Below are 27,152 nucleotides of genomic sequence, written 5' to 3' on the forward strand. Positions count from 1 at the left end.
AGGGATATTGGCCTGTAGTTCTCTTTTTTTCCTGGGTCTCTGTCTGGTTTAGGAATCAAAGTAATACTGGCTTCATAGAATGAGTCTGGAAGTTTTCCTTCCCTTTCTATTTCTTGGAATAGCTTGAGAAGGATAGGTATTATCTCTGCTTTAAACGTCTGGTAGAACTCCCCTGGGAAGCCATCTGGTCCTGGACTCTTATTTGTTGGGAGATTTTTGATAACCGATTCAATTTCTTCGCTGGTGATGGGTCTGTTCAAGCTTTCTATTTCCTCCTGAGTGCGTTTTGGAAGAGTGTGGGTGTTCAGGAATTTGTCCATTTCTTCCAGGTTGTCCAATTTGTTGGCATATAATTTTTCATAGTATTCCCTGATAATTGTTTGTATCTCTGAGGGATTGGTTGTAATCATTCCATTTTCATTCATGATTTTATCTATTTGGGTCATCTCCCTTTTCTTTTTGAGAAGCCTGGCTAGAGGTTTGTCAATTTTGTTTATTTTTTCAAAAAACCAACTCTTGGTTTCGTTGATCTGCTCTACAGTTTTTTTAGATTCTATATTGTTTATTTCTGCTCTGATCTTTATTATTTCTCTTCTTCTGCTGGGTTTAGGCTGCCTTTGCTGTTCTGCTTCTAGTTCCTTTAGGTGTGCTGTTAGATTTTGTATTTGGGATTTTTCTTGTTTCTTGAGATAGGCCTGGATTGCAATGTATTTTCCTCTCAGGACTGCCTTCGCTGCATCCCAAAGCGTTTGGATTGTTGTATTTTCATTTTCGTTTGTTTCCATATATTTTTTAATTTCTTCTCTAATTGCCTGGTTGACCCACTCATTCGTGAGTAGGGTGTTCTTTAACCTCCATGCTTTTGGAGGTTTTCCAGACTTTTTCCTGTGGTTGATTTCAAGCTTCATAGCATTGTGGTCTGAAAGTATGCATGGTATAATTTCAATTCTTGTAAACTTATGAAGGGCGGTTTTGTGACCCAGTATATGATCTATCTTGGAGAATGTTCCATGTGCACTCGAGAAGAAAGTATATTCTGTTGCTTTGGGATGTAGAGTTCTAAATATATGTGTCAAGTCCATCTGATCCAATGTCTCGTTCAGGGCCCTTGTTTCTTTATTGACCGTGTGTCTAGATGATCTATCCATTTCTGTAAGTGGGGTGTTAAAGTCCCCTGCAATTACCACATTCTTATCAATAAGGTTGCTTATGTTTATGAGCAATTGTTTTATATATTTGGGGGCTCCGGTATTCGGCGCATAGACATTTATAATTGTTAGCTCTTCCTGATGGATAGACCCTGTAACTATTATATAATGTCCTTCTTCATCTCTTGTTACAGCCTTTAATTTAAAGTCGAGTTTGTCTGATATACGTATGGCTACTCCAGCTTTCTTTTGGCTTCCAGTCGCATGATAAATAGTTCTCCATCCCCTCACTCTCAAGCTAAAGGTGTCCTCAGGTCTAAAATGAGTCTCTTGTAGACAGCAAATAGATGGGCCTTGTTTTTTTATCCATTCTGATACCCTATGTCTTTTGGTTAGCACATTTAATCCATTTACATTCAGTGTTATTATAGAAAGATACGGGTTTAGAGTCATTGTGAGGTCTGTATGTTTAATGCTTGTAGTGATGTCTCTGGGACTTTGTCTCACAGGGTCCCCCTTAGGATCTCTTGTAGGGCTGGTTTAGTGGTGACAAATTCCTTCAGTTTTTGTTTGTTTGGGAAGACCTTTATCTCTCCTTCTGTTCTAAATGACAGACTTGCTGGGTAAAGGATTCTTGGCTGCATAGTTTTTCTGTCTAGCACCCTGAAAATCTCGTGCCAATTCTTTCTGGCCTGCCAAGTTTCAAAAGAGAGATCAGTCACGAGTCTTATAGGTCTCCCTTTATATGTGAGGGCACGTTTACCCCTTGCTGCTTTCAGAATTTTCTCTTTATCCTTGTATTTTGCCAGTTTCACTATGATATGTCGTGCAGAAGATCGATTCAAGTTACATCTGAAGGGAGTTCTCTGTGCCTCTTGGATTTCAATGCCTCTTTCCTTCCCCAGTTCAGGGAAGTTCTCAGCTATTATTTCTTCAAGTACCCCTTCAGCCCCTTTCCCTCTCTCTTCCTCCTCTGGGATACCAATTATGCGTATATTATTTCTTTTTAGTGTATCACTTAGTTCTCTAATTTTCCCCTCATACTCCTGGATTTTTTTATCTCTCTTTTTCTCAGCTTCCTCTTTTTCCATAACTTTATCTTCTAGTTCACCTATTCTCTCCTCTGCCTCTTCAAGCCGAGCCGTGGTGGTTTCCATTTTGTTATGCATTTCGTTTAAAGCGTTTTTCAGCTCCTCGTGACTGTTCCTTAGTCCCTTGCTCTCTGTAGCAAGAGATTCTCTGCTGTCCTGTATACTGTTTTCAAGCCCAGCGATTAATTTGATGACTATTATTCTAAATTCACTTTCTGTTATATTATTTAAATCGTTTTTGATCAGCTCATTAGCTGTTGTTATTTCCTGGAGATTCTTCTGAGGGGAATTCTTCCGCTTGGTCATTTTGGATAGTCCCTGGCGTGGTGCGGACCTGCAGGGCACTTTCCCTGTGCTGTGGTGTATAACTGGAGTTGGTGGGCGGGGCCGCAGTCAGACCTGATGTGTGCCCCCAGCCCACCGCTGGGGCCACAGTCAGACTGGTGTGTGCCTTCTCTTCCCCTGTCCTAGGGGCGGGATTCACTGTGGGGTGGTGTGGCCCGTCTGGGCTACTTGCACACTGCCAGGCTTGTGATGCTGGGGATCTGGCGTATTAGCTGGGGTGGGTAGGCAAGGTGCACAGGGGCAGGAGGGGCAGGCTTAGATCACTTCTCCTTAGGTGATCCACTTCAGGAGGGGCCCTGTGGCAGCGGGAGGGAGTCAGATCCACTGCCGGAGGTTTGGCTCCGCAGAAGCACAGAGTTGGGTGTTTGCGCGGAGCGAGCAAGTTCCCTGGCAGGAACTGGTTCTCTTTGGGATTTTGGCTGGGGGATGGGCGGGGGAGATGGCGCTGGCGAGCGCCTTTGTTCCCCACCACACTGAGCTCTGTCATCAGGGGGCTCAGCAGCTCTCCCTCCCCTTGTCCTCCAGCCTTCCCGCTTTCCGAGCAGAGCTGTTAAGTTATGACCTCCCAGACGCTAAGTCGCGCTTGTTGTGGGAACACAGTCCGTCAGGCCCCTCCGCTTTTGCAAGCCAGACTCGGGGGCTCTGCTTGGCCGGCGAGCCGCCCCTCCGCCCCGGCTCCCTCCCGCCAGTCCGTGGAGCGCGCACCGCCTCGCCGCCCTTCCTACCCTCTTCCTTGGGCCTCTCGTCTGCGTTTGGCTCCGGCGACTCCATTCTGCTAATCCTCTGGCAGTTTTCTGGGTTATTTAGGCAGGTGTAGGTGGAATCTAAGTGATCAGCAGGATGTGCGGTGAGCCCAGCGTCCTCCTAAGCCGCCATCGTGCAAAAAAACCCACTGTTGTTGTTTACATTTAATGAGCCTTATTGTTACAGCAGTTTTAAGTTCACAGCAAAATATAATAGAAAGTACAGAGAGTCTCCATATACCATAGCATGCTCCCGTACACGCCTAGCCTCCCCTGTTGTCAACATCTTGCACGACAGTGGTCCATTTTGAGTAGTATCTTTTCTTCAGTTCCTTTGTTTAGTTTTGAGTGAGAGAGCATGCATGCGTGTGAGCAGCAAAGGGGCAGAGACAGAGAGGAGAAAGAATCCTGTGCTGTCAGCACAGAGCCTGAGGCAGGACTTGGTCCCGTGAACTGTGAGATCATGACCTGAGCTCAGATCCAGACTTGGACGCTGAACCAACTGAGCCACCCAGGCACCCTGACAACAGTGGTGTGTTTTATACGCACACTAACTCATCATTTTCAGGCAAAGTCTCTAATTTGCGTTAGTGTTCAGCCTTGGTGTTATACATTCTATGAGTTTTAACAAATGTGTAATGATGTGAATCCACCTTTGTGGTATCATGTGAAAGAGTTTCACTGCCTTCAAGGTCCTCTGTGCTGTGCCCCTTTATCCCTACATTCACCCCAACCCTTACCTCCATAGTCTTGCTCTTTCCAGAGTGTCATATAGTAAGAATCATACAGTGGGCACCTTGAATGTTTAGAAAATTAAAATTCCCCGGTAATTGAATGTAGGCGTTCAAGATATTCTTTGCCCTTGGTTTTGTTTTGTTGCTCATCAGTAGAGGATCTGATGATACATGCCTTCCATGAAGAAAAGCATGATTTCTCTAGATGTGTGTCACCTAATGGGGAGGGTTGAGAAAAATGACATCATGAACCACTACATAGCATTCACATTGGGATCATCCTCCTCTGTGATGTGCGGTGGGACTAGATAGACTCTCTAGCAATGGAAGGAGACAGTCTCAAGAGGTTAGAACTTTATCAAACTGGAATGCCAAATCCTTCTTACTTACCTTGCCATTGGAAATAAGGCCAGGGAGAGTCTGTTTGCTATGGTTTGGCCATGCTGCAAAGTACAATAGCTATAGAGCACACTTTGTGAGGGGGTGTTTCATCCTAAAACTGAACAGTCTGTACTGAAGGGCTGGGGAAGTTCTGCCGTGTTACAGCAAAATAAAGATACTCTCTTTTAACTCCTCTAGTAGTGGAAGTCCAGAAAAATCATGCTAGTTTCAGTTTGACATTGTCAGCTTAGGATAATCATTCTCCTAACGATACCACTTTCCTTCAGTGTCATAGAGTCAGTCAGTGATGGTCATTGTAAACATCAGTTCACCTGTAGGTGTCACATTCCGATAAAACCCATTCTTGCCTTTGGTCAATATAGAGGAGAAAGTAAGATTTCTTAGTGCTTTAAGCCTACCAATGGTATAATTACCATTCAGTGTAGTGTGGTTTCCAGGTGTGGTCCCAAAGGAATACTTTTGAACAAATCATTAGCCATACACTTGTAAGTTCCTATATTTTTCCATTGTTGATTAAACATGTATTTTGCTTTTTTCTTTAGGAACAGATAAGAATTCTGAGGAAGACTCTATAACCAGGTAGGGTTTTTATGCATTTGTAATCATGACATTTATTGGGGCACCTGGGTGGCTCAGTCGGTTAAGGGTGTGACTCTTGATTTCAACTCGGGTTTGTGAGTTCAAGCCCCACGTCGGGTTTTGCGCTGACAGCCTCCTTGGGATATCTTTCCCTCTTTCTGTGTGCACTCACTCTCACAGTATAAAGGAATGGAATGAAATGAAACGGAAAATGGAAGGAAAGGAAAGGAAATGAATGAACTGAAAGTTATGTGTTTCCTAAGGGAACGCAGAGAACAAAAGCAGTTGTTGAGTCTTCTACCCTTGACTGGACATTATATCATATGCATAACATCTGTTAAGTTATATAGTCATTGCATAGCTTTTCAAAGTAGCTGTGTTATTGTAGCCTACTTTTAATTACTCTGGCAACTGTGGTTCAGGGAGGTTGATTACTCGCCCCATGATTCCATAGTTAATGAGTAGCTGAGGGGGGTTGGCCATCAGCCTGTGTAGCTTCCACATCTATTCTCTGGTTCCTCAGCAGCACTGAGATGAAGATACAGATCCTAGGACAGATCAACTCAGAATGTCAAAGGTAATGGTGTCGGAACTCTAATTTAGGGTTTTCTTAAGAAACCAGGTTAGTCCAAGCATTTGCCCTTATATGTTTGACCACTAGTGCTAACAAAAGTAATTAGTGCAGTGGTAACTAGTCCCTTGTTTTTACCATCAGAGATTTTAGGGTGGATGTCAGCTATGGCCATGGTGTCACGCTTTATACATAATAAGCAAGATCTAGTCAGGCAGCTCCTTAGATGTGGTGATATCCCCTCTTCTTGAGACAAATGAGTTTTCTGTAAGGGAAGGATATCTAGTTGTAGACCATGTTACGTTCATTAAATTCAGCCTCAATTTCGAGGATATTGCTCTATGATTCTCTGTTGCCTAGGTTCCCAGTCTGGTTTCCTTTTGGGCTAGTACCCTTGAGTAGTTCTAGGAAACTTTTTCTTTTTTTCGAGATTTCTTTCCCCATGACTTTTCTGTACTGTGTTTTGGCCTTTTTACTTTCTTCTCTGGTTTTCTTGGTATTTCTTTTTTTTTTTTCCCCATTAACTTTTCCACTTCTGCCAGCTAAGGACTCTCCATTTGTCCAGGCCAAATCAAAAGTACTTAGGATCTCAATATGTAGGTAACCTCAGAGATTACTTCATCAAAATACCCTCTGGTACTTCAACCTATGTTTAACCTCCTTGCCCAATGGTTGTTTACATGGAGAATTTGAAACTCAAAAGAGATTGAAGTGACCTATTTGGATATGATAAGTGACAGAAATGAGATGTAAATTCGGGTTTTGTTTCTCTTTCTTTTCTTTCTTTCTTTCTTTCTTTCTTTCTTTCTTTCTTTCTTTCTTTCTTTCCTTTCTTTGTTTTTTGTCTTCATCTTGCAGGCAAATGTCTTAATAATAGAAAGCTGGGGAGCGGGTCTAATGAATACAATGAAGGATGGTAAGAATCGAATTAGCAGAGGAGATCAGGTTTCAAGAAGAACAACACTGAGTTGGATAGGAATAAGAGTTTTAGAAAAGATGTCAGAAGATGGGGGTTTATGCCAAGTGACATCAAGATGAATGACAGGAATGAAGGACCCAGGATCAGGGGAGTTGTTTAGAAAGGCATATTCAAATAGAGAGTTCAAGAGGGTCGTGACCAGGTTTCTGCTTGTGTGTGTGTTGGTTTCATTGAAGGTGCGAGCATACCTCAGATTTTCTGATGAGAGAGATTAAAAATCATTTGAGCTGCTGGGAAGAGTCTGTTTACAGCAAAGAGAAATATGATATCCTCTACTTGCACACCCACTTAGGGAGGAAGGCTTAGATCCTCTCAAGGAATTGCGGGTGGGGGGGTGGAGATTCTGAACTACAGAGATGTATGGCCCAAGACAAGCTGTCCCCTCACTCCACCTCTTTTCCTAAATCTGTGATGCCCTTCCCATGTACCTGTAGGGCTAGGCAGGGGTCGGACTGACTTGTCAAATCAGTAGGGGAGCTTCATCTGGATAGGTGATAACATGCCTATGTTGAGGTGACTGTGTGGATGACTGAGACTCCCAATTAGCTTGTTCTCCAGGAGCAGGACATGGCTCCTACCCTCGGTCATTTGAGCCCATCCTTGTTGTAGGAGTCTGTGCCTTCATAGGCTAAAGATTGAAAGGTTGGAGAATGTCACTGAACCGTGCCAAAGAGTGATGGAGGAGTGGGAGCTCATAGGGAAGAAAGTATTCAGGCAGCGTAGAGAGAAATGGAGGCACAACTACCAGGACCATTTTGATCGCAGTCTCTCTCCTTGGGTAGCTGAATGCCCCTGAAGGCTTGGAAGGTCTTGCTAGTTCTTATGGACCTCAATAAGGCAAGACCAGTGTAGGAACAAAGTTGGCCTTGGGAACTTTTAATCTTTTAATCTCCAGTTAGTACTTCCACTCATAACATAGAAACCTTCACTTTGGTATATTTACTTAAACGGAGGTCTCCCTGACACACAATGTAATGTGTGATGCAACAACTCTGGATGTTCCACCATGCTCGCCATGAGTGTCGCTCCCATCTGTTAATGTAGAATGCTATTACGATATCACTGACTAGATTCTCTATGGCGTACCTTTGAGCCTTGTGATTTATTTACTCTGTAACTGGAACCCTGAACTTCCCTTTCCCCTTCACCCATTTTGTCCATCCCCCCTCTTCACCTCCCTCCTGGCAACAGTCAATTCTCTGCATTTATGGGTCTGTTTCTGCTTTTTCTCTGTTTGTTCATTTGTTCCCATTTTTAGATTCTACATAGAAGTGAAATCATATAGGATTTGTCTTTCTCTGTCTGACTTATTTCACTTAGCCTCATACCATCTAGGTATGTCCATGATGTTGCAGATGGCAACATCTCATTCTGGTTTATAGCTGCGTAATATTCCATTGTGTGTGTGTGTGTGTGTGTGTGTGTGTGTGTGTGTAAGTGTTTGTGTGTGTGTGGTCTGTTCATGTATTGGCGGACACTTGGGTTGCTTCCATATCTTGTCTATTGTCAATAATGCTATAATAAAGATAGGGGTGCATATATCGTTTCAAATTAGTATTTCCATTTCCCTTGGGTAAATCAATACCCAGTAGTGGAATTACTGGATCCTATGGTATTTGTATTTTTAATCTGTTGAGGCCCCTCCATACTGGCTTTCGCTTTGGCGATACCAATTTACATCCCATGACCAGGGCACAAGGGTTGTTTTGTTTTTCTCCACACCCTGAGCAACCCTTGTTGTTTCCTGTGTGTTGAAACTGAGCCATTCTGACAGATGTGAGGTGAGAAGTCATTGTGGTAACTTTTATACATTTAATTTTCAACCATTTCAGGGAATTCCCTGCCTGTCACACTTGGTTATGGAAACTCAGACTGGGTCTTTCCTGGAGCTTTCACAGGTTAGGAGAGGTGGAGGCAAAATAGAGAACTGAAACCTTTTTTAAAACAGGGTCCAAAGTATGAAAGACCTGTACCCTGGAAACCGTAAAACACTGATGAAAGAAATTGAAGATGACGGAAAGAAAGAGAAAGACATCCGATGCTCACAGATGGGAAGAATACATATTTTTAAAGTGTCAGCACTACCCAAAGCGGTCTACCGATGTAATGCAATCCCGGTCAACATACCAACAGCATTTGCCACAGAGCTAGACAAACAATCCTAAAGGTTGTATAGAACCACAAAAAACCTTGAATGGCCAAAGCAATATTGCAAAAGAGGAAACCTGGAGGTATCACAATCTCAGATTTCAAGTTTTATTCCAAAGCTGTAGTCATCCAAACAGTATGGTGGGTACTGGTGTAAAAAATGGCCACACAGCTCAATGGAATAGAACCGAAAACCCAGAAAGAAATCCACAACTGTATGGTCAGTTAATCTTCCACAAACAGGAAAGACTATCCAGTGGGGAAAAGGCAGTCTCTTCACCAAATGGTGTTGGGAAAACTGGACAAGCCACATGCTAAAGGATGAACCTGGACCAATTTCTTTACCATAGACAGAAATAAACTCAAAATGAATTAAAGACCTAAGTGTGAGACCTGAAACCATAAAAAATCCTTGAAGAGAGCACAGGCCGTCATTTCTCTGATGTTTGGCTGTAGCAACATTTTACTAGTTATGTCTCCTGAGCCAAGGGAAACGAAGCAAGAATAAACTATGGGGACTACATCAAACTACAAAGCTTTTTCACAGTGAAGGAAACTGTCAAAACTAAAAGGCAACCTCTGGGATGGGAGAACATATTTGCAAATGTTTTGCAAATCCTGTAAAGGGTTAGTATCCCCAATGTATAAAAACTTGATACAAGTCAACATCCCCCCCTCCAAAAAAGCCCAGTTTAAAGATGAGCAGAAGACATAACCAGACATTTTCCCAAAGACAACATGCAGATGGTCAACAGACACATGAAAAGATGCTCCCCAAAACAACATCGAGATACCACGTTCACACCTGTCAGAATGGCTAAACTCCAAGACACAAGAAGCAAGTGTTTGTGAGGATGTGGAGGCAAAGGAAACCTCTGGCACTGTTGGTGGAAATGCAAATGGGTGAGGCCCCTGTGGAAAACAGTATGGAGGTTCCTCAAACAAAAATTACAAACAGAACTATCCTATGATCCAGTAATTGCACTACTGGATACTACCCAGAAGAATACAAAAACTCGAATTCCATGGGACACATGCACCCCTGTGTTTATTGCAGCATTATTTCCAATAGGCAGCGCAAGCGTCCATGGACAGACGAGTGAACGAAGAAGAAGTCCTATATGTATGTATGTGTGTGTATATGTGTATCCATACACACACACACACACACACACACACACACACTCACACACACTGGAATATTACTCAACCATAAAACAAGGAAATCTTGTCATTTGCAATGACCTGGTTGGAGCCCGAGAGTAGTATGGTAAGCAAAGTCAGGGAAAGAAAAATACCATATGATTTTACTCATGTAGCACTTAAGAAACAACAAATGAGCAAAGGGAGAAAAAAAAAGGGAGAGACAAACTAAGAAATAGGATCTTAACTGCAGAGAACAAACAGATGGTTCCCAGAGAGGAGGTGAGTGGTGGGAGGGGTGAAAGAGGTGATGGGGATGAAGGAGTGCCCTTGTCATGATGAGCACAGGGTGAGTATGGAGTTGGTGAATCGCTATATTCATAAACTCATATAACACTGGATGTTACTATTACTGGAATTAAAGTAAAACGTAATGAAAACAACAGAGGCCAACGTTTAATTATACCAAGAAACTTCGTTGAAGAAACAGACAGCTGACCTTTCCCTTAATTTTTGAAATTTTGTTTTTCAATAAATGAACGTGTTTTTGTTGCATATTTTTGCTCTAAAGGCTTTCCGACAAACCTGGTCCTGATGATTCATGGCCTACATCAGCTAGCCAAGACTTCGATTTTGGTACCGAGGTAAAGTACCCTCCTGTGAAACTCACTTTCCTGCTCTGAATTTAGTTTTCTCCCTTATTTACTCTGAAAATTTACACAGTAGCCTGTGTATCATCATTTTATGTGTGTAACGGAAAGTTAGCAAGAACAAACCACTTTACAGATACATGACGCGTTGAATGTTTTGTTTTGTTTTGTTTTCCTTTGGTAAATCCTAGAGGTGGAGGCTGATCAAAGAATGGGCTGGAAAATATATAATGACCGTGAAATTGTATTGGGAAAAGCTTTCCCATAATGGAGGAAATATGACATTTGGTTAAGGGTAAGGATTCTCACTGTGATACTAACATGACTGATAATACTCCTGCCTAAATGAAATCTTATTGGATCCAAGTATCTATTGTAGGTTGCCCTCCGCCCCAGGCAATTTTTCTTTTGGTGAGACACAGGATTTTCCTTTGTCTCTATCCTTTGTTCTACATTTAGACTAAAATAATATTAGAAAATGTAGACATTTAGATGTTTACATTATTTCTCAACATTTACCTTACAAAAGTGTTCCCCTATATTTTTGAAATAACTCCACGAAGAGTAAGTGACAATCGTGCATCTCCCTGAAGAATACGTATTTTGCTGAAAAGAGTAGCTCTATGAGCAGAGGCTCTTCATAGCCAAGTTGTCAAATTTCTAATTTCAGAAATCTTTCCTATTCTAGCTTTTAAAACTATCTCCTCCTAGTCCTTGTGTCAGATTCTAAAATTTAAAGTTTCAGACATCTGATATTTATTTAAATATTCATTTCAAAGCCCCTAAATCATTATAAGCTACTGGAGGTTAGGAAGCATACTTGTTTGACTCCTGGAGCTCCTAGAATAAAGTCTTGCTTGGAAGAAGCAATGTCATAGTTTTTGGATGTGAATAAATGAGTAGGGAAATGGAATTCCGTAGAATGGAATTTGTAAGTGACGAAATACACATGATATGTCACAATTAAATATGTGAATTTAAAAAGTAAGGCTTCAGTTTATATTCCGTTTTGGTGTTTTATATGTAAAAACGCAAATGAATTATATTGAGGAAATCACGAGTTGCATAAGAAAGAAGGTTACAGTATATTTTTAGTATCCTCTCGTTGTGAGCTTAGAATTGCAGAGAAAAACTCCTCAGCCTTTGTTTTGTTAACCCCATCTGTGTCCCATTACATACATCCTTTGAAGGTTCACATTTCTTCCTAGAATTCTCATTCCCAATTCTTTCTCCATAGTGAAAGTTGATGTGTTAGGAACCTTTCTTGTTCTGTTCTTTTCTTAGTGTAGTAATAATTTATAGCTCTTAGGAAGTGATAGATGCCAGTAATTGAACAATTTATTTTAGAGTGAAAAAAATTAAATTCTTCATTACAGTATTTATAACTAGATAGCTGTAGAGTGATAAAAGTCAGCATTATTAGGGGTATTCTGTGAATCAAAGACTGTTTTATGTACACATCATATATATATACATATACATATATGCATATATATATATACATATGCACACATATATATACATATATATGTGTGCATATATATACACACATATAACTTTAAAAGGGTTAAAAGAGACTATTGTCCATAGTATATTCCCAATCCTACCTATGTACCTGTTGAAAAATGTGTGTTGTTTCCACTTACCTTATTTTGCTCACATTTTTCCTTTTCTTCCTTGTCTTAAGCTCATGCTTGATTGATTGGTCATGTCTTATTCTTTTTTTCTTTTTTCCTCTTCTCCCCCCATGCTTTTTAAGGTATTTTTTTAAAATTTTTTAAGTTTATTTTTTGGAGAGAGAGAGAAAGAGAGAGAGAGAGAGAGAGAGAGCAGGGTAGGGGCAGGGACAAAGGGAGACACAGAATCCAAAGCACGCTCAAGGCTCTGAGCTGTCAACACAGAGCTCAATGTGGGGCTCAAACCCACAATCCATGAGAACATGACTCATGAGCTGAAGGTGGACGCTGAACTGACTGAGCCACCTACGTGTTCCCACCACCATGCTCTTTTTTAATCGTTTACCCCTAGCCTAATATTTCCTTGCAGAAACCATTTCTTTAGTGTCTGTTCTTTTAGTACATCACTTTCTGTCAACTCCATTGTCAACATACTGGTTATGGAATTCTACTGTCTGTGTGTGGTTTTCGTCCATGACTCATTGCCCCACAAGGTTTCTTATTCTTTTTTTCTCTATCCTGGAAGGAGGTGAGCTAAATGTTTTTGTAATGTTTGTATTTCTCTTAGAAAGGGAGGGAGAGAGGGAAAGAATGAGCAAGTGCTCGTTGTTGTGATCTGAAAATATGCAAGGTATGATCTCAGTCCTTTTATATTTGTATTTGTGGAGGGCTGTTTTGTGACCCAGGATGTCATTGATATTGGAGAATGTTCTATGTGCACTTAAGAAGAATGTGCATTCTACTGCTGTTAAATGAAAAGATCTCACTACATCTGTATTGCTATCCATGTATATACATGTATATGTTAAGTCCAATATATATCTATGTATATCTGAATACATCTGGTCCAATGACACATTGGATCTGTGTTTCCTTACTGATTTTCTACCTTGGTGATCCGCCTATTGCCATGCCTGGAGTCTTAAAGTCGGCTACAATCATGGTATTTGTATGTATACATTTATTCATGTTTGTGATGAATGGATTCATCTATGTGGGCCTTTCACTTTGGGGACATAAACATTTGCAATTGTTAGCTCCTCTTGATGGATAGACCCCTTAATTATGATAAAATGCCCTTCTGAATCTGTTACTACAGTCTTTGGCTTAAAATCTAGTCTGTCTGGTGGAACTATGGCAACTCCAGCTTTCTTTCGACTTCTAGTAGCATGATAGGTGGCTCCCATTACCTTCACTTTGAATCTGGAGGTGTCCTGGGGTGTAAAATCAGTGTCTTGTTGACAGCATATAGATGGATCTTGTTCTTTGGTTTTGTTTTGTGTTTTATCCATTCTGATTCCCTGTGTCTTTTGATTGGGGCATTGAGTGCATTCACATTCAGAGTAATCTGATTAGTGAAAGATACGGATTTAGTGTCATTGTGTTATCTGAAGGTTTCATGCTTTAGGTGAGGCCTCTGGTCCTTTGTAGTCTCTGCTGCTTTCCACTCACAGAGTGGCCCCTTAGGATCTCCTGCAGGGCTGGTTTAGTGGTCATGAACTCCATTAGGTTTTGTCTGTCTGGGAAAGCCTTTGTCTCCCTTTCTATTCTAAATGACAGCCTTGCTGGGGAAAGGATTCTTCACTGCATATGCTCCCATTCAGCACATTGACCGTTTCCTACCCCTCCCTTCTGCCCTGCCAAGTTTCATGGGACAGGTCTGCTGCTACCCTTATGTGCCTTCCCTTGTAGGTAAGTAAGACCCGTTTGTCCCTAGCTGCTTTCAGAATTCTCTCTTTATCTTTGTAGTTTTCCGGTTTCGCTATGACATGTCGTGGTGTTGACCTTGTTGATTTGGAAGGGAATTCTCTGTGCCTCCAGGACTTGGATGCCTGTTTCCTTCCCCAGATGAGGGAAGTTCTCAGCTCTAAGTTGTTCAAATAAACCTTCTGCCCCTTTCTCCCACTCTTCTTCTTCTGGGACTCCTGTGATGTGGCTATTATTTCATCTCACCGAATCACTTAGGTCTCTGGTACCTGCCTCGTAGTCTAGTAATTTCCTTTCTTTCCTTTCTCTGCTTCATCTTTGTCCATAATTGTATCTTCTTTTTTTTTATAATTTTTTTTTCAACGTTTATTTTATTTTTGGGACAGAGAGAGACCAGAGCATGAACGGGGGAGGGGCAGAGAGAGAGGGAGACACAGAATCGGAAACAGGCTCCAGGCTCCGAGCCATCAGCCCAGAGCCTGACGCGGGGCTCGAACAAACGGACCGCGAGATCGTGACCTGGCTGAAGTCGGACGCTTAACCGACTGCGCCACCCAGGCGCCCCCATAATTGTATCTTCTATTTCACCTATTCTGTCTGCTGCTTCTCCCATCCTTGCTGTCACTGCATCTAGTTTATTTTGTATCTCCTTTACAACATTTCATTTTCAGCATTCATCGTGATGATTCGTTCGTCCCTTGATCTCTGAAGCAGCTTGGTTTCAAGCCCAGCTATGAGTCTTCTGAGTGTTATTCCAAAACCTTGATGAGATATATGGTTTCTGTCTCTTTCGAGCACTTCTCTGGCTGTCTTTCTTCCTGGAATTTCTTTTTTGAGGAGAATTCTTCTGATTTGTCGTGTTGGCTAGTTTCCTGTCCTTTATGTGTTTTACTAGCTTGTTCTGTGTCCCACACCTGCGAGTACTACCATATTACAAAGGGGTCCTACACTCTCCAGGGCCTGACAGTTGAACACGTGTTTTTGGAGGGTGTCGTGTGCACTCTGTTGGTGCGTCTTTGGCTGCTTTTCTCGCTACTTGGAGTGGTGGTTTGGGCCTTCCACCAGGTGTGCTTTGATTTGTTTGTTGAAGTAATCCTGGAAAAAAGGAGAAGAGGGTGGTGAAGAATCCTTAGCCCAAACAAGAGAGAAATGACAGGAGTGGGAAAAAAAGACCAGGCAGTGACTCAAAGGAGCTGTAGGGCTTAATCCAGAAAGAGAGGGAGGAAAATGAAGAAGGAGACCTGGAAACGTATAGAGAATGTGCCCGATGAAACCAACAAACAAAGAACCGAACAGAAGAACAAAGGGAAAATATAAATATATATAAATAGCTTTGACCCAAAGTCAACCCGAGACTACTGGGCTGATTCCCAAGGGAGAAGAGGAAAGAGGAGAGTAGAAAGAGAAAAAAGGGAAAAGAGAAGAAAGGGAAAGAAAAGGAAAGAAAAGATGGGCGCCTGGGTGGCACAGTTGGTGAAGCCTCTGACTCTTGAATTTGGCCCAGGTCATGTTGTCGCTGTAGGTGAGTTCGAAACACCCATCAGGCTCTGCAGTGAGAACATGGATCCTGCTCGGATTCTCTCTCTCTCCCTCTGTCGGCACCTCTCCTGCTTGATCACTGTCTCTCTCTCTCTCTCTCTCAAAATAAAGAAATAAGCATTAAAAATGAAAAGAAAAAAAGAATAATAATTCAAATGAAGACAAACAAACAAACAAACAAAGATAGAAAACGAGAGGAGCGTTGTCTATTGGTGCCTGGGACTGGGGGCTGTGCTGGTCTAGGGGAGGGGCTGTCTGGTCCCATTAGTGTCAGTCTCACTCCCATAGAGAAGCAGTTACCAGGCACAGAGAGGCAGGGTTTGGTGTAATGGGCCTGGCTCCACTGAGGCTCACTGTCCGTTCCCTGAAGCCCCACGATGTTGGTCATGGGGAGAGAAATGGCGACACCCCAATCTCTCCTGCCCACACGAGGTGTCTCAAAACTCACTGTACAGGCCGTCCTCACAGAATAGCCTGGGGGGCCAGCTTGCCTTGCTGCACAGTCTCCTGTGCTCCCTGAGCGCTGAGCTGGGATTCAAAACCCTGTAGGATCCCGCTTTGCTCAGACCTGGTTCTGGAGTAGCGCCACTCTGCGCAGTGGACAAAGGGCCTCTGGCTCGTGCCTGCAGGTTCTTTTTCCCTTGGGGAGGACAATACCTCCTCTTTCCACCATACTCAAGGTGTTCTCTCCCAGTGTTGCCCTGAGAGCCTAGCGGCGGCTCCCTCCCCACCAGGCATGGGAGGTGGCAGCTCTGGTCTAGAGAAAGTCTGGCAACCTTGAAAATTCTGTTTTTTAGCTCCTCAGGCTGTTTTGCAAAGTGGAAACTGGCTCTCTGGACATCTCCTTGGTCTGTGGTCCGGACAGGTTTTCTCATATCCAAATACACTTCCCACAGCCTCTCTCTCTCTTCCTTTTGTTTCTCCACCAAAGGGCTTCCCCCACTCCATGCCTGCGCTGCCCATTTCATTTCTCCCAACTCGCATACACACCCTTCTGTCCCGCCAAGCTGTCTCTTTGCACCTGTGGAGATTTTCCTGTCCCTCTGTAGCCTGTGTGGCTGGTATTCCAAGTGTTGTGACCTCAATACTGCTGTGTTTGAGGGACAGGGGAAACGCTGATCCCCCTCCTCTGCCATCTTAACTCCTCCCGCCTCCTTTTACTTTCCTTTTCACAATTTCACAGTTCTGTGTAGGATTGCATTATTCTATCAGTTTAATATGTTTTATAGATATTTACGATGGCCTTTTCTTACTTGAACTTCATTGATCTCAGTTTTCTTTTTGTTTTTTTAAAGTTTATTCATTTATTAATTGGAGAGAGAGAGACAGAGAGAGCACACGTGGGGAGGGGTAGAGAGACAGAGGGTGAGAGAGAAAATCCCAAGCAGACCCTGCACTGTCAGTGCGGAACCAGACGGGGGGCTTGAACCCTTGAACTGTGAGATCATGACTGGAGCCAAAATCAAGAGTCAGGTGCTAACTGAATGAGGCATTCAGGCGGCCCTAACATTTTCTTTGGAAGTCCCCTGGGCACTTTAAATTTAATATGCCCTGGTTTCAAGACATTGTTTCTGACCCTTTCCCTTTCCTCTTTCCTGACTGTAATCTGCTCTGTCCTTTGTGTTCCCTAGCCTCAAAAATAGCAGCCCTGAATCAGGAAAAGTCCTGGACTCCGAACTCCCCTGAAATGACCGCATCCAGTCACTCACCACATTCGATATTTTGTACCTGCTTACCATTTTTCATATGTTATTCCCGTAATTCACTCGCTCACCTATAATTTTGCAGTTCTCTTCTGGTTTTGCTTCCTTTATGTTCATCCTACATTGCTGCCAGAGTGACCTTTCTAAAATATACTTGGCACGATGTCACTCCTCTGCTTATTCAATGGATCCCCATTACCTGAAGGAGAAAATTCATGTTCTAGCATAACACTGCTCTTTTTTCTTTTTTCTTTCTTTCTTTTTTTTTTTTTTTTTGGTTTCGTCCTGATGTTCCAGTAATATCTCTCTATCTATCCCATTCCCAATAACTCTGTTCCAATTTTGCCATATTGCATAGGTGTTGTCACTTACTATATTATTTCATACTTGATCCTTTTGCTCATTCTAGAATGCCCTTCACACCCTCCCCGTGTACTTTGTGTTTCTTTTAAGATACAGCCCTATCTTCCCAGCATTTGCTGACCTTCCCAAATGTAAGTGTTTTCTCCTTTGTGCGTTCACTGTACGTGATTCACTTCCCTTGCAGAACTAGTGGATGGTATTGTTCTGTCCTTACCTGTTTTCATGCATCTCTACCGCTACTAGCGTATAGAACAGACTCTGTCTTTTATTTATATTTCCATCTCGTCCCCGGATCGTGGCTATGACTTGACAGATACAGTACGTGCTTGTCTTTCTGAGTGGGTGAGTGCGTGACCAAAGGAATTAATGTGATGTTTTTCTGAAGTTGGGTTTTTGTTTTGTGCTGTTTTTCTAGGAAGGAACAGCAAAGTCAGCAATGGAAGCAAAGCAAGATGGTGTTGGTATTATTGAAAATGTGCCACCGGAGCAAACACTTAATGACAGTTTGACTTCTGCTGGTGGAGTGCATAAAAATTACAGAAGTGGTAAGCTAGTGAATCTCTGTGAGTTGTTTTCCTATGATTAAACGCCAGTATGAGAAAACTCTGGAAGTATGTAGATGCAAATATATTATCCTTTTTACGTGAAGATGTTTTTCTGTTGCTATCTTTCTTTATAAGTATCCCAAGTACTGCCCCCTTTTGCTTCCGGAAAATCTTGAACCCCCTGAACATCTTTTCTGCTATTGCTTTTATTTTATTGAAATAGTCATGAACGGAGATAGACTTGTGTCTGTGTTTACAATTCATAGTAACACATGTTTTATCTGTAACACATTAATTTATCTGTGACCGTATCCTATAGATATGATGTCAGCATTAGAATTGGGAGAAGAGGAAGATGTAGAATCACCTTCTCTTCCTGAGGTACTGTCTTCTTCTTATTTTTAAGTATAAGCATGGAGGAGTGATGTTAAAACGTCCACGAGGTGCTTTCACTTTGACTTTTGGATAATTAAAATAACATCGCAGTCATACTTGTAGTAATAGAAGTAAAGTAATGATGACCTATTCTAAGGTGACAACTAGGGAAGGAGGTAAAAAGGTCCTGATCTCTTAGGCTCAGGCAGCTGCTGCATAATGCTCCAAGCGCTGTATTTGAAGTCAAAAGACATGCTAGCATCTTGGTTCCGTCACCTCCTAGCCGAGGGACCTTGGAAAAACTTGCTTGAATGCCAATGACCTCGTTCCTAAAAATGGCACTAACACCCACCTCTTGGTTATGTGTAATGAACAAATGTGGCAACGTTTTGTAACCTGTAAAGGGTGCTATAGAAATAGAAGGCAAAATGATCACAGTGGCATGTATTGACTTAGTAAATATTGAGGACGCTTTTTTTTTGGTGAATGTTTGTTTATTGTTGAGAGGGGGTGGGGGGACAGAAGATCCGAAGCAGGCTCTGCACTGAGAGCAAGGAGCCCAATGCAGGACTTGAACTCATGAACTGTGAGAACATGAGCTGAGCCAAAGTTGGGCGCCTAATTGACTAAGTCACCCAGGTCCCCCAAGAATACTTGTTTTAAATGTGGAGATGTCTGAAGGCCAATAAAATGGCAGTAGTGTCCAGAAAAGAATGGGAAAGTAGGAATGGGTGTTTGGTTTTCTAATCTGGGGCTATGTGAAGTTCCTGTAATCTCTTAGTGGAGACATCATATAGGTAAACAGTTGACCCTTGAACCAGATGGGTTTGGACTGTGGGAGTCCACTTACACACAGATATTTTTCAGTAAATAGAGTACCATCCTGTAAATGTATTTTCTGTTCCTTATGATTTCTTTTTCTTTTCATTATTTCTTTTGAGAGAGAGAGTGAGGACAGAGCACGTGGGTAGGTGAGGGCAGGGTGAGAGAGAGAATCTTAAGCCGATTCACACTGCCAGCGCATTTCTTTCTCTTTGATAGTAATTGATTTGGCTGCTAATAATTTAAAGTTATCCAATTCTCTAGTTATTAATCTTTAAAAAGTACTCAAATGCACTTGAGTGCTCGTTATAAGGGATGGTCAGCTAAATAGTTTTTAAGGTTTGTAACATTAAAAATCATCTAACTTAATTTCTTGGTCGATTTAACATGTAATGAATTGTTTAGTTCCAAGAACTGACAAGCTTAAGTTTATGAGTTCATATTTTCCTTCTGTCTTAGGCTAAGGCAAGTTAGTTTTCACTTCTTACAAGAAGTTACAATCCAGTGACTTGGGAACAACTAAACATAGATTGTGAAAGTTAACAGTAAAACTGTAATTATTTTCTCATTTTTCTTTGTCCGTACTTGATGACTTAAGGATAAGGTGTTTTTACAAACATGTATCCTGGCAGAAAATTCATGTGCAAATCCAAACAAGGAAATTAACCATCCGTTTTTGCAACTGCAAAAAGTGACTCAAGAACCAGCAATGGATAAGGAATGTGATAGGGAGCATGATATATCTGTATATTCAAGACACGCTTCTATGCAAAACTTTGAGGAAATGTGGATCAAATAAGGCAAATTGGACTGGAAAAAGAGCTTAAAACTCATGACCAGTGAGTGAAAGCAGAAGTTTGGTGAAATTTGTTAACCATACAGCATTCCTACTCATCTTGAAGAAGAACCACCACAGGGTCACTCTAACAAGGAACCAACTGAAAGGAAATACCTTCGAATTGGACAAATACGGAAGAAGATGCATTTGGAGTGTCTGTCTCGGTAGTATTTCAGGCATTTCCTGAACAAAAAGAGCCTAGTCTTGAAAATGTCCTTCTCTCTCGTTCATACTCTGGGTCCCCAGAATATGCTTGCCAGTCATCTTCTAAGCTTTCTTTAAATGAAAGCAAATCATCAGGGACATATAAATCAAAACCACACTGAGATATCACCTCACACCGGTCAAGAGTGGCTAAATGAACAAATCGGGAGACTATGGATGCTGGCGAGGATTGTGGAGAAACAAGAACCCTCTTGCATTGTTGGTGGGAATGCAAACTGGTGCAGCCACTCTGGAAAACAGTGTGGAGGTTCCTCAAAAAATGAAAACTAGATCTACCCTATGACCCAGCAATGACACTGCTAGGAATTTGCCCAAGGGATACAGGAGTGCTGATGCGTAGGGGCACTTGTAATCCTGTGTTTATAGCAGCACTTCCTTGTTTTTCTTTTTTTTTTTAACGTTTTTATTTATTTTAGAGACAGAGAGAGACAGAGCATGAGCAGGGGAGGGGCAGAGAGAGAGGGAGACACAGAATCCGAAGCAGGCTTCAGAGCCTGTCAGCACAGAGCCTGACGTGGGGCTCGAACCCACAGACTGTGAGATCATGACCTGAGCTGAAGTCAGACGTTTAACCGACTGAGCCACCCAGGTGCCCCAAGAGCAGCACTTTCAACAATCACCAAATTATGGAAAGAGCCTAAATGTCCATCACCCGACGAATGGATAAAGAAATTGTGGTTTATAAACACAATGGAATACTACTTGGCCATGAGAAAGAATGAAATATGGTCTTTTGTAGCAACGTGGATGGAACTGGAGAGGGTGACGCTAAGTGAAATAAGTCATACAGAGAAAGACTGATACCATATGTTTTCACTCTTTTGTGGTTCCTGAGAAACTTAACAGAAGACCATGGGGGAGGGGAAGTGAAAAAAAAAAACAACAACAAAAACTACCTTAGAGAGGGAGACAGCCAAACCATAAGAGACTCTTACAAACTGAGAATAAACTGAGGATTGATGGGTGATGGGAGGAAAGGAAGGGTGGGTGATGGGCACTGAGGAGGGCACCTGTTGGGATGAACACTGGGTATTGTATGGAAACCAATTGGACAATAAATTTCATATTAAGAAAGAAAGAAAGAAAGAAAGAAAGAAAGAAAGAAAGAAAGAAAAGAAAGAACATCAGACTATGAAAATGAGAACAAACCAGACATTGAGCATCTTTTTAACAACAATGAGGATTTTTAAAATGATATAGAAACTTAAAAAAGCAAGGATCCCACTAGTTACATTTAAAGTGAAAGAAGGCCAAGAGTTTGACATTCAAATGGCAAAAAATATGGACCAAAATACCACCGATTGTAAATTAGACCTCAGTCTAGTGATTCAGAGAGCCTTTTTGATTTGTGGCTTGCCTGCTGCGATGTGATGAAACGCACGGTTCAAACAAAAAGGGATGATATTTCTGCTGTCACAAACACTTACGAGAAAACAAAGCAGTACAAGACTTTTTTCCAGAAGCCATTATATGCAGATAATGCCAGTACTCATAAGTATAAAAGTATTGATTCTGAATTAGAAATCGTGAGTTCTTCTTCAGCATCTAGTTTTCCAGCATCTGAAGTATATCTACGTGAAGACTTACATCAAGATATGCAAAGGTTTAAGAATGAGATAGGCATGTCACAAGTAGAGTTCCTGTCTTTGGAAAGAGAGAAAGTTCAACCTGCAAAAGAGATAGAGGTCCACCTTGCTGTTACTCTTGTTTTTTCTCTTTAGCAATTATCGAATCCATTCTGATTTTCCACTCAAGAGAACAAGAGTGTGCATACAATGGAATTGTCTAAATAAGTACTTGTGTCTGGAAATAGATTATTCCTGCTATCTAACAAATAGGAGTACAGGAAAACATTCCTATGATTTGTTTTCCTTGAAGTTTCTGTGTCAGCCTTCCAAGTAGTATATGAACTGGGAAACTAACTTAGCTATGTAAGTACCATGTGACCTCATGAACCAGAATAACCATAAAGAAACTGCTTAAAAAACATAATAATCTCCAGGTTTTTAAAAAAAACATATTGGCGTAAATATAAATTGCATTTCCATAAACAATAAAATGGGAAAGAAGCAATAACTAAGAGAAGGAAGATACACAAATGTTCCCAGCTAAGGCAATCTATTTATTGCTTCAGTATGTGTCTGTAGACTCTGGGTCTAGGGTTCTTGCTTGTCTAGCTAGACAGCAGCGGGATGCAGGATTACAATGGGAGAGACGGCTAATGTCCCGGAGAACAGGCTTCCAAACGTGGTGATGGACGTGCCCAAAGACACAATCAATCTGTGAACATGAACTCATGGGCATGAGGGAAAGGGGGTTTGAAGATATAGGGTGTTAGGGGTTTGGGTCCATATAAAACAAAATCCTGGCGCCTGGCAGATGGTTGTTAACAGCAGACCTGAGGCAGCTTCTCTGTTTATCTTAGCTAGTCTAGGGGAGAAGAAGGATGCTACCTCAGGATCCACAAGGCACCTTTCTTTTGCTAATTAGCTCCCCTCTGGGCATCTTCACCCTGCAGCCTACCGCCTATAGCCCTATTTACCTGTTTACCTAATTTGGTCCTTCCTTCCTGTGAAAGCAGCTTTCTGCCATAGTACTAAATTGGGGAGTGTGTCCTCCTGCATATCTAATCTGGTTTCCCTCACACACCTTTGTCTTGGAGCCTTTGCCCCGCCCTCTCTCTACTTAGTTACCTAATCTTGTTTACCCAAACTTGGGTGTGAGCATCCTATGGCTTTGTACTTTTTTATGCCTGGTTAACCCATCAGTGCAGGCTCAGGGAATTCCTAAGCTTATTGCCCACAAATATATGCAGTCTCGTCTGCTTTACTCACAATCTTGGAACTTAGAATTTCAACATGACCCCTTTGACATAGGCTTAATAACAGCTACTTGTATGATCACCGCTTTTTTCCCCACATTTTTTAAATCATCATTCTCAGATGTCTCTGTTGAGTCAAACCTTCACTTTATGTTCAATAAAGTATGATACCTTTTGGCCTGTATGATTTTTACCCTGTAGGTAGCATAAACCTTCAGCAAAGCTTCAGTATTGAACTCCAAGGGAGAAAACTGAGTTTTGAGATGTGTGGAGTTTAGAAATAGACAAAACCTAGAGATACCCTCCTTTAGAATAAGTAGCTAATCCCCTCGTCCCCTATCAAGGTATTAATTTACTGTGCCAAAGTCACACTCTTCATGCATCTGATTAACTTCATGAATTTGTGGTCATTTCTCTGAGTCAGCATTCAAGAATTGTATCATCTCTTTTGGCGCCATAAAATGCTAGGTAGTGCCACTTTAGGAACTTGGGACCAATCATTTAACCTTTTTGAGTTTTACTCGCGTTATCAGTAGCAAATGGAATTAAAGGTGATCATTACGTTTATACCCTCTCCTTATAAAATGTTATGGTTATTGAATGTGAGATTCGGAGAGCATTACTAATTTCCCAGAATGGCACCCTAACGTCCGTTTCACTTTGTTCCTTTTGTGTTGTGGCAAACTTTGGTTCATAAATTTTAGGGGACACTGTCACTTTTTTTGAGAACCTTAGGATCCCAAAGAAAAAGAATTGTAAAAGGCAGTCAGGGAAAGAATAGCTCCGTGCAGACAGAGGAAAGCTCCCTGTTTTTGTTACTGGAGCACCTCCATGTCCCATGTTTTAAATCTGGCTGTTGTGTAAAACCCAGGTGGTAAGGAGAGAAAAGGACAAATTTTGTCTTTTGTCTTTTTATTTCTTTGTATCTCTTGGTCAGATGGGGTGGGGGTGGGTGGGGAATTCTCGGTAGCAAAGTGTGGATATGAATAAGAGTACAAAATTAAGAAAGCCCTTTTAGAAATATTGGTAACTTCTGCTTTTGTTAATTTCAACCGAAATGAAGCAGAGTTTATAAAAATTACAGTTACTTGTAATGATAAAGTAAACACAAAATATTTTCCTCCATTGAATTTATGACAAACTAAGTGTCAGCTGATAAAATTAATGAAAAAAACTTCTTTTTATTGACTAAAGTAACAATTACCTTTAGTATCCAGTTCCATTAAAGGTTGAAGAGAAAAAGAAGCACAGAGGAAGTGACATGGAAGTATCAGAAAACATACATGATGCTGCGGTTGCTGGATTAATTCCACAAAGACAGAATGGAAAAGCTGATAACCATCAATTGCCTATTACAGAAAAAAAAGATTCTGATAGGTAAGCCTATCGCAATATTTAAACAGTAGGTAATTGTTATTTTCCTATGCAACAAACTTTTCTAGTTTGAGCTAATGTTCACGATGAACAAATTTCGTATTTTTCGTGGAGATATTTCATCCTACGTGCTAATGAGAAAAATGTAAATACCAACGAGATACCATTTTTTGCGGTCATAGTATTTTATTGAAATAAATAAATATTTATTTTTGCGGTCATAAATATTTTATTGAAAAAATAATCAAAGTTAGGAAATGTGAGGAAAATGATATTCTTAGACACTGTGGCTGGATGAAATTGGTAACTCCTTTTTGAAAGGTGACTTAACGGTGTAGTTCAAAATTTCAAATATGTCGGGGCACCTGGGTGGCTCAGTTGGTTAAGCGTCCAACTTCGGCTCAGGTCATGATCTTGCACTTCACGAGCTTGAGCCTTGTGTCAGGCTCTGTGCTAACAGCTCAGAGCCTGGAGCCTGCTTCAGATTCTGTGTCTCCCTCTCTCTCTGCCCCTCCCCTGCTTGTGCTCTGTCTCTGTCACTGTCAAAAATAAATAATATAACATGAGAAAAATATTTCAGGTAGGTCATCCCTTTATTCCAATGGTTTCATTGCCAGGAATGGGTCCTTCTGAAATACGTGACTTCTATAAGCAAGCGCGTGCACCTGTGTGTGCAAACACACACACACACACACACACACACACACACACACACTGTAAGGGCATTTATTATATATTATTACATATACAAAATAGGACAGATATATTAAGGTTACTTATATAAATACGTTACATGTATATGTGAAGGATATTTATTATAGCATTCCCATATCAAACCTTTGGAGATAGTCTAAATGTTTATTTACTTATTTTGAGAGACAGACAGAGAATGTGCACACTCAGGAGCCCAAGCATCGAGGGGGGGCAGAGACTGAGAGGGAGAGAGAGAGAGAGAGAGAGAGAGAGAGAGAGAATCCCAAGCAGACTCCACGTTAACAGTGCAGAGGCCAACACAGGGCTCGATCTCACGACCACAAGATCATGACCTGAGCCAACATCAACAGTCGGATGCTCACCAGACTGAGCCACCTACGTGCCCCAGAGATAGGCGAAATATCCATTCGTTAATAAGGAAGTTAAGTTTCACTTCTAAAAAGTAATGGAATATGTGACCATTATAAAAAATGAATTTAGGTCTATGTGTCCTGATGGTTTACCAAAGTATATTTAAAGCATTTGGCTTGGTTTGATGTCATGTCTTATGCACATTTTGTTAGAATACTTTTAATATCTACTGAATTGCAAAAGGAAGTTCCCTGCTACACTGGCAGTCTACTTCATTACCAACAAAATTGCTAGTTATTAGATTTTTGGTTTTGTTTCCCAGTGCATGAGTGCTCCCATGTTGGACCCTCAGCTTCATCTGAATATTGCCAAGAGGTTTCACGTGGCAACATGTCTCATATTCTATATAAACATTTCATGACCCCTGTGCTATAAACCAAGATGCTGATAATGCAATGAATCGTTTTCATAAAGGTACCTTGCTTGCATGCCATTATCCTGCCTTTTTAGAGAATATATTTCAACATGCACCACACCAAATTTTTCAACAGTGCCTTCATGTTATATAATTGAGGACAATTCAGTTTATAAAGTAGGACTATTTTCTGCATTCCCACCCCCTTTTACTTCTGTGTATAAAATTTTAATGGGACTAATTACTTTGGATAGTATATAATAGCCTGGAGTTAGGTGACTTTTTAAAAGTGTTTATTTTGAGAGAGAGAGAGAGCGAGCGAGCATGCACACATGAGTGGGGGAGGGGCAAAGAGAGAGAGGGAGAGAGACAATCCCAAGGAGGCTCTGTGCTGTCAGTGCACAGCTCGATGCTAGAGATCCTAGAGATCATGATCTGAGCCGAAATCAAGAGCTGGATGCTTCATGGACTGGGCCACCCAGGTGCCCTTAGAGTTCAATAATTTTTATCAAGCACAAAATACTGCCCTTGAAACTTAGTTTTTCCGTGGTCTTTCTAAGCATGAGAAAAATGGTAATCAGCTTATATAATATTATATATCTAGAAAAATTTCAAGGAGTCTTCTCATTGTATAATTTTGTGAGTTATTTAGTACCTTGGTGTGGCATTTAAAAATAGCAAAAAAAAAAAAAAAACCCAAAAAACTAGTGTTACATATATGCAATTTTTAAGACTTCCAAGTATTACAAATTACTACCTAATCATTATGTAACAATTGAAAACTACAGCAATAATAGAAAATTAGATCAACCATGACCATTTCACTTAGCTATGAAATCCTTCAAGAGCCTTCTTCACTCTTTGATCCTGATTTCCCTCCCTCCCATCCACTCTTGAATTCATTGTAGCAATTTTCCCTCCCCCTCCTCCAGAATTGTTTTTTCAAGGTTACCACCGATTTTCACTTTACTAAATCTAAGCATAATTTCATACATCTCATTTGACTTAACCTTTCAACAATATTTGACCCAATGGAAAACTCTCTCCTCCCAAATTCTGTCTCCATGTTGCTTGTAGGATATCACTCACTCACCTGATTTTGCCGCTGCCTTTCGAGTCTGTACACCTCAGCCTGGTTTGCTTCTTTCTCC

The 27,152-nt window shown here is 41.3% G+C and overlaps 1 protein-coding gene and 1 long non-coding RNA gene across 8 annotated transcripts in view; one reads left to right on the forward strand and one right to left on the reverse strand.

The window, feature by feature from the left end:
- The window catches only part of LOC122471003 (ankyrin repeat domain-containing protein 26-like), a 115,134-nt gene that overhangs the window by 25,172 nt on the left and 62,810 nt on the right, over positions 1-27,152 (forward strand). For 3 of the 7 annotated variants that reach the window (XM_043559318.1, XM_043559320.1, XM_043559323.1), the window contains exons 6-11: positions 5,006-5,042; positions 5,569-5,619; positions 10,455-10,527; positions 17,937-18,066; positions 18,386-18,447; positions 24,358-24,524. In XM_043559318.1, coding sequence (XP_043415253.1) covers positions 5,006-5,042; positions 5,569-5,619; positions 10,455-10,527; positions 17,937-18,066; positions 18,386-18,447; positions 24,358-24,524 — 520 coding nt within the window. The remainder of the gene's footprint in view (positions 1-5,005; positions 5,043-5,568; positions 5,620-10,454; positions 10,528-17,936; positions 18,067-18,385; positions 18,448-24,357; positions 24,525-27,152) is intronic. The other 4 variants (XM_043559321.1, XM_043559322.1, XM_043559324.1 and 1 more) reach the window with 4 other exon arrangements.
- On the reverse strand, positions 5,780-11,759 carry LOC122471009. Its single transcript, XR_006294062.1, has 2 exons — positions 11,354-11,759; positions 5,780-5,878 (listed from the first exon to the last, which is right to left on the reverse strand). It is a non-coding gene; the product is annotated as an uncharacterized LOC122471009 (long non-coding RNA).

The sequence above is a fragment of the Prionailurus bengalensis genome, chromosome D3, assembly GCF_016509475.1.
Source record: "Prionailurus bengalensis isolate Pbe53 chromosome D3, Fcat_Pben_1.1_paternal_pri, whole genome shotgun sequence".
NCBI lineage: Eukaryota > Metazoa > Chordata > Mammalia > Carnivora > Felidae > Prionailurus > Prionailurus bengalensis.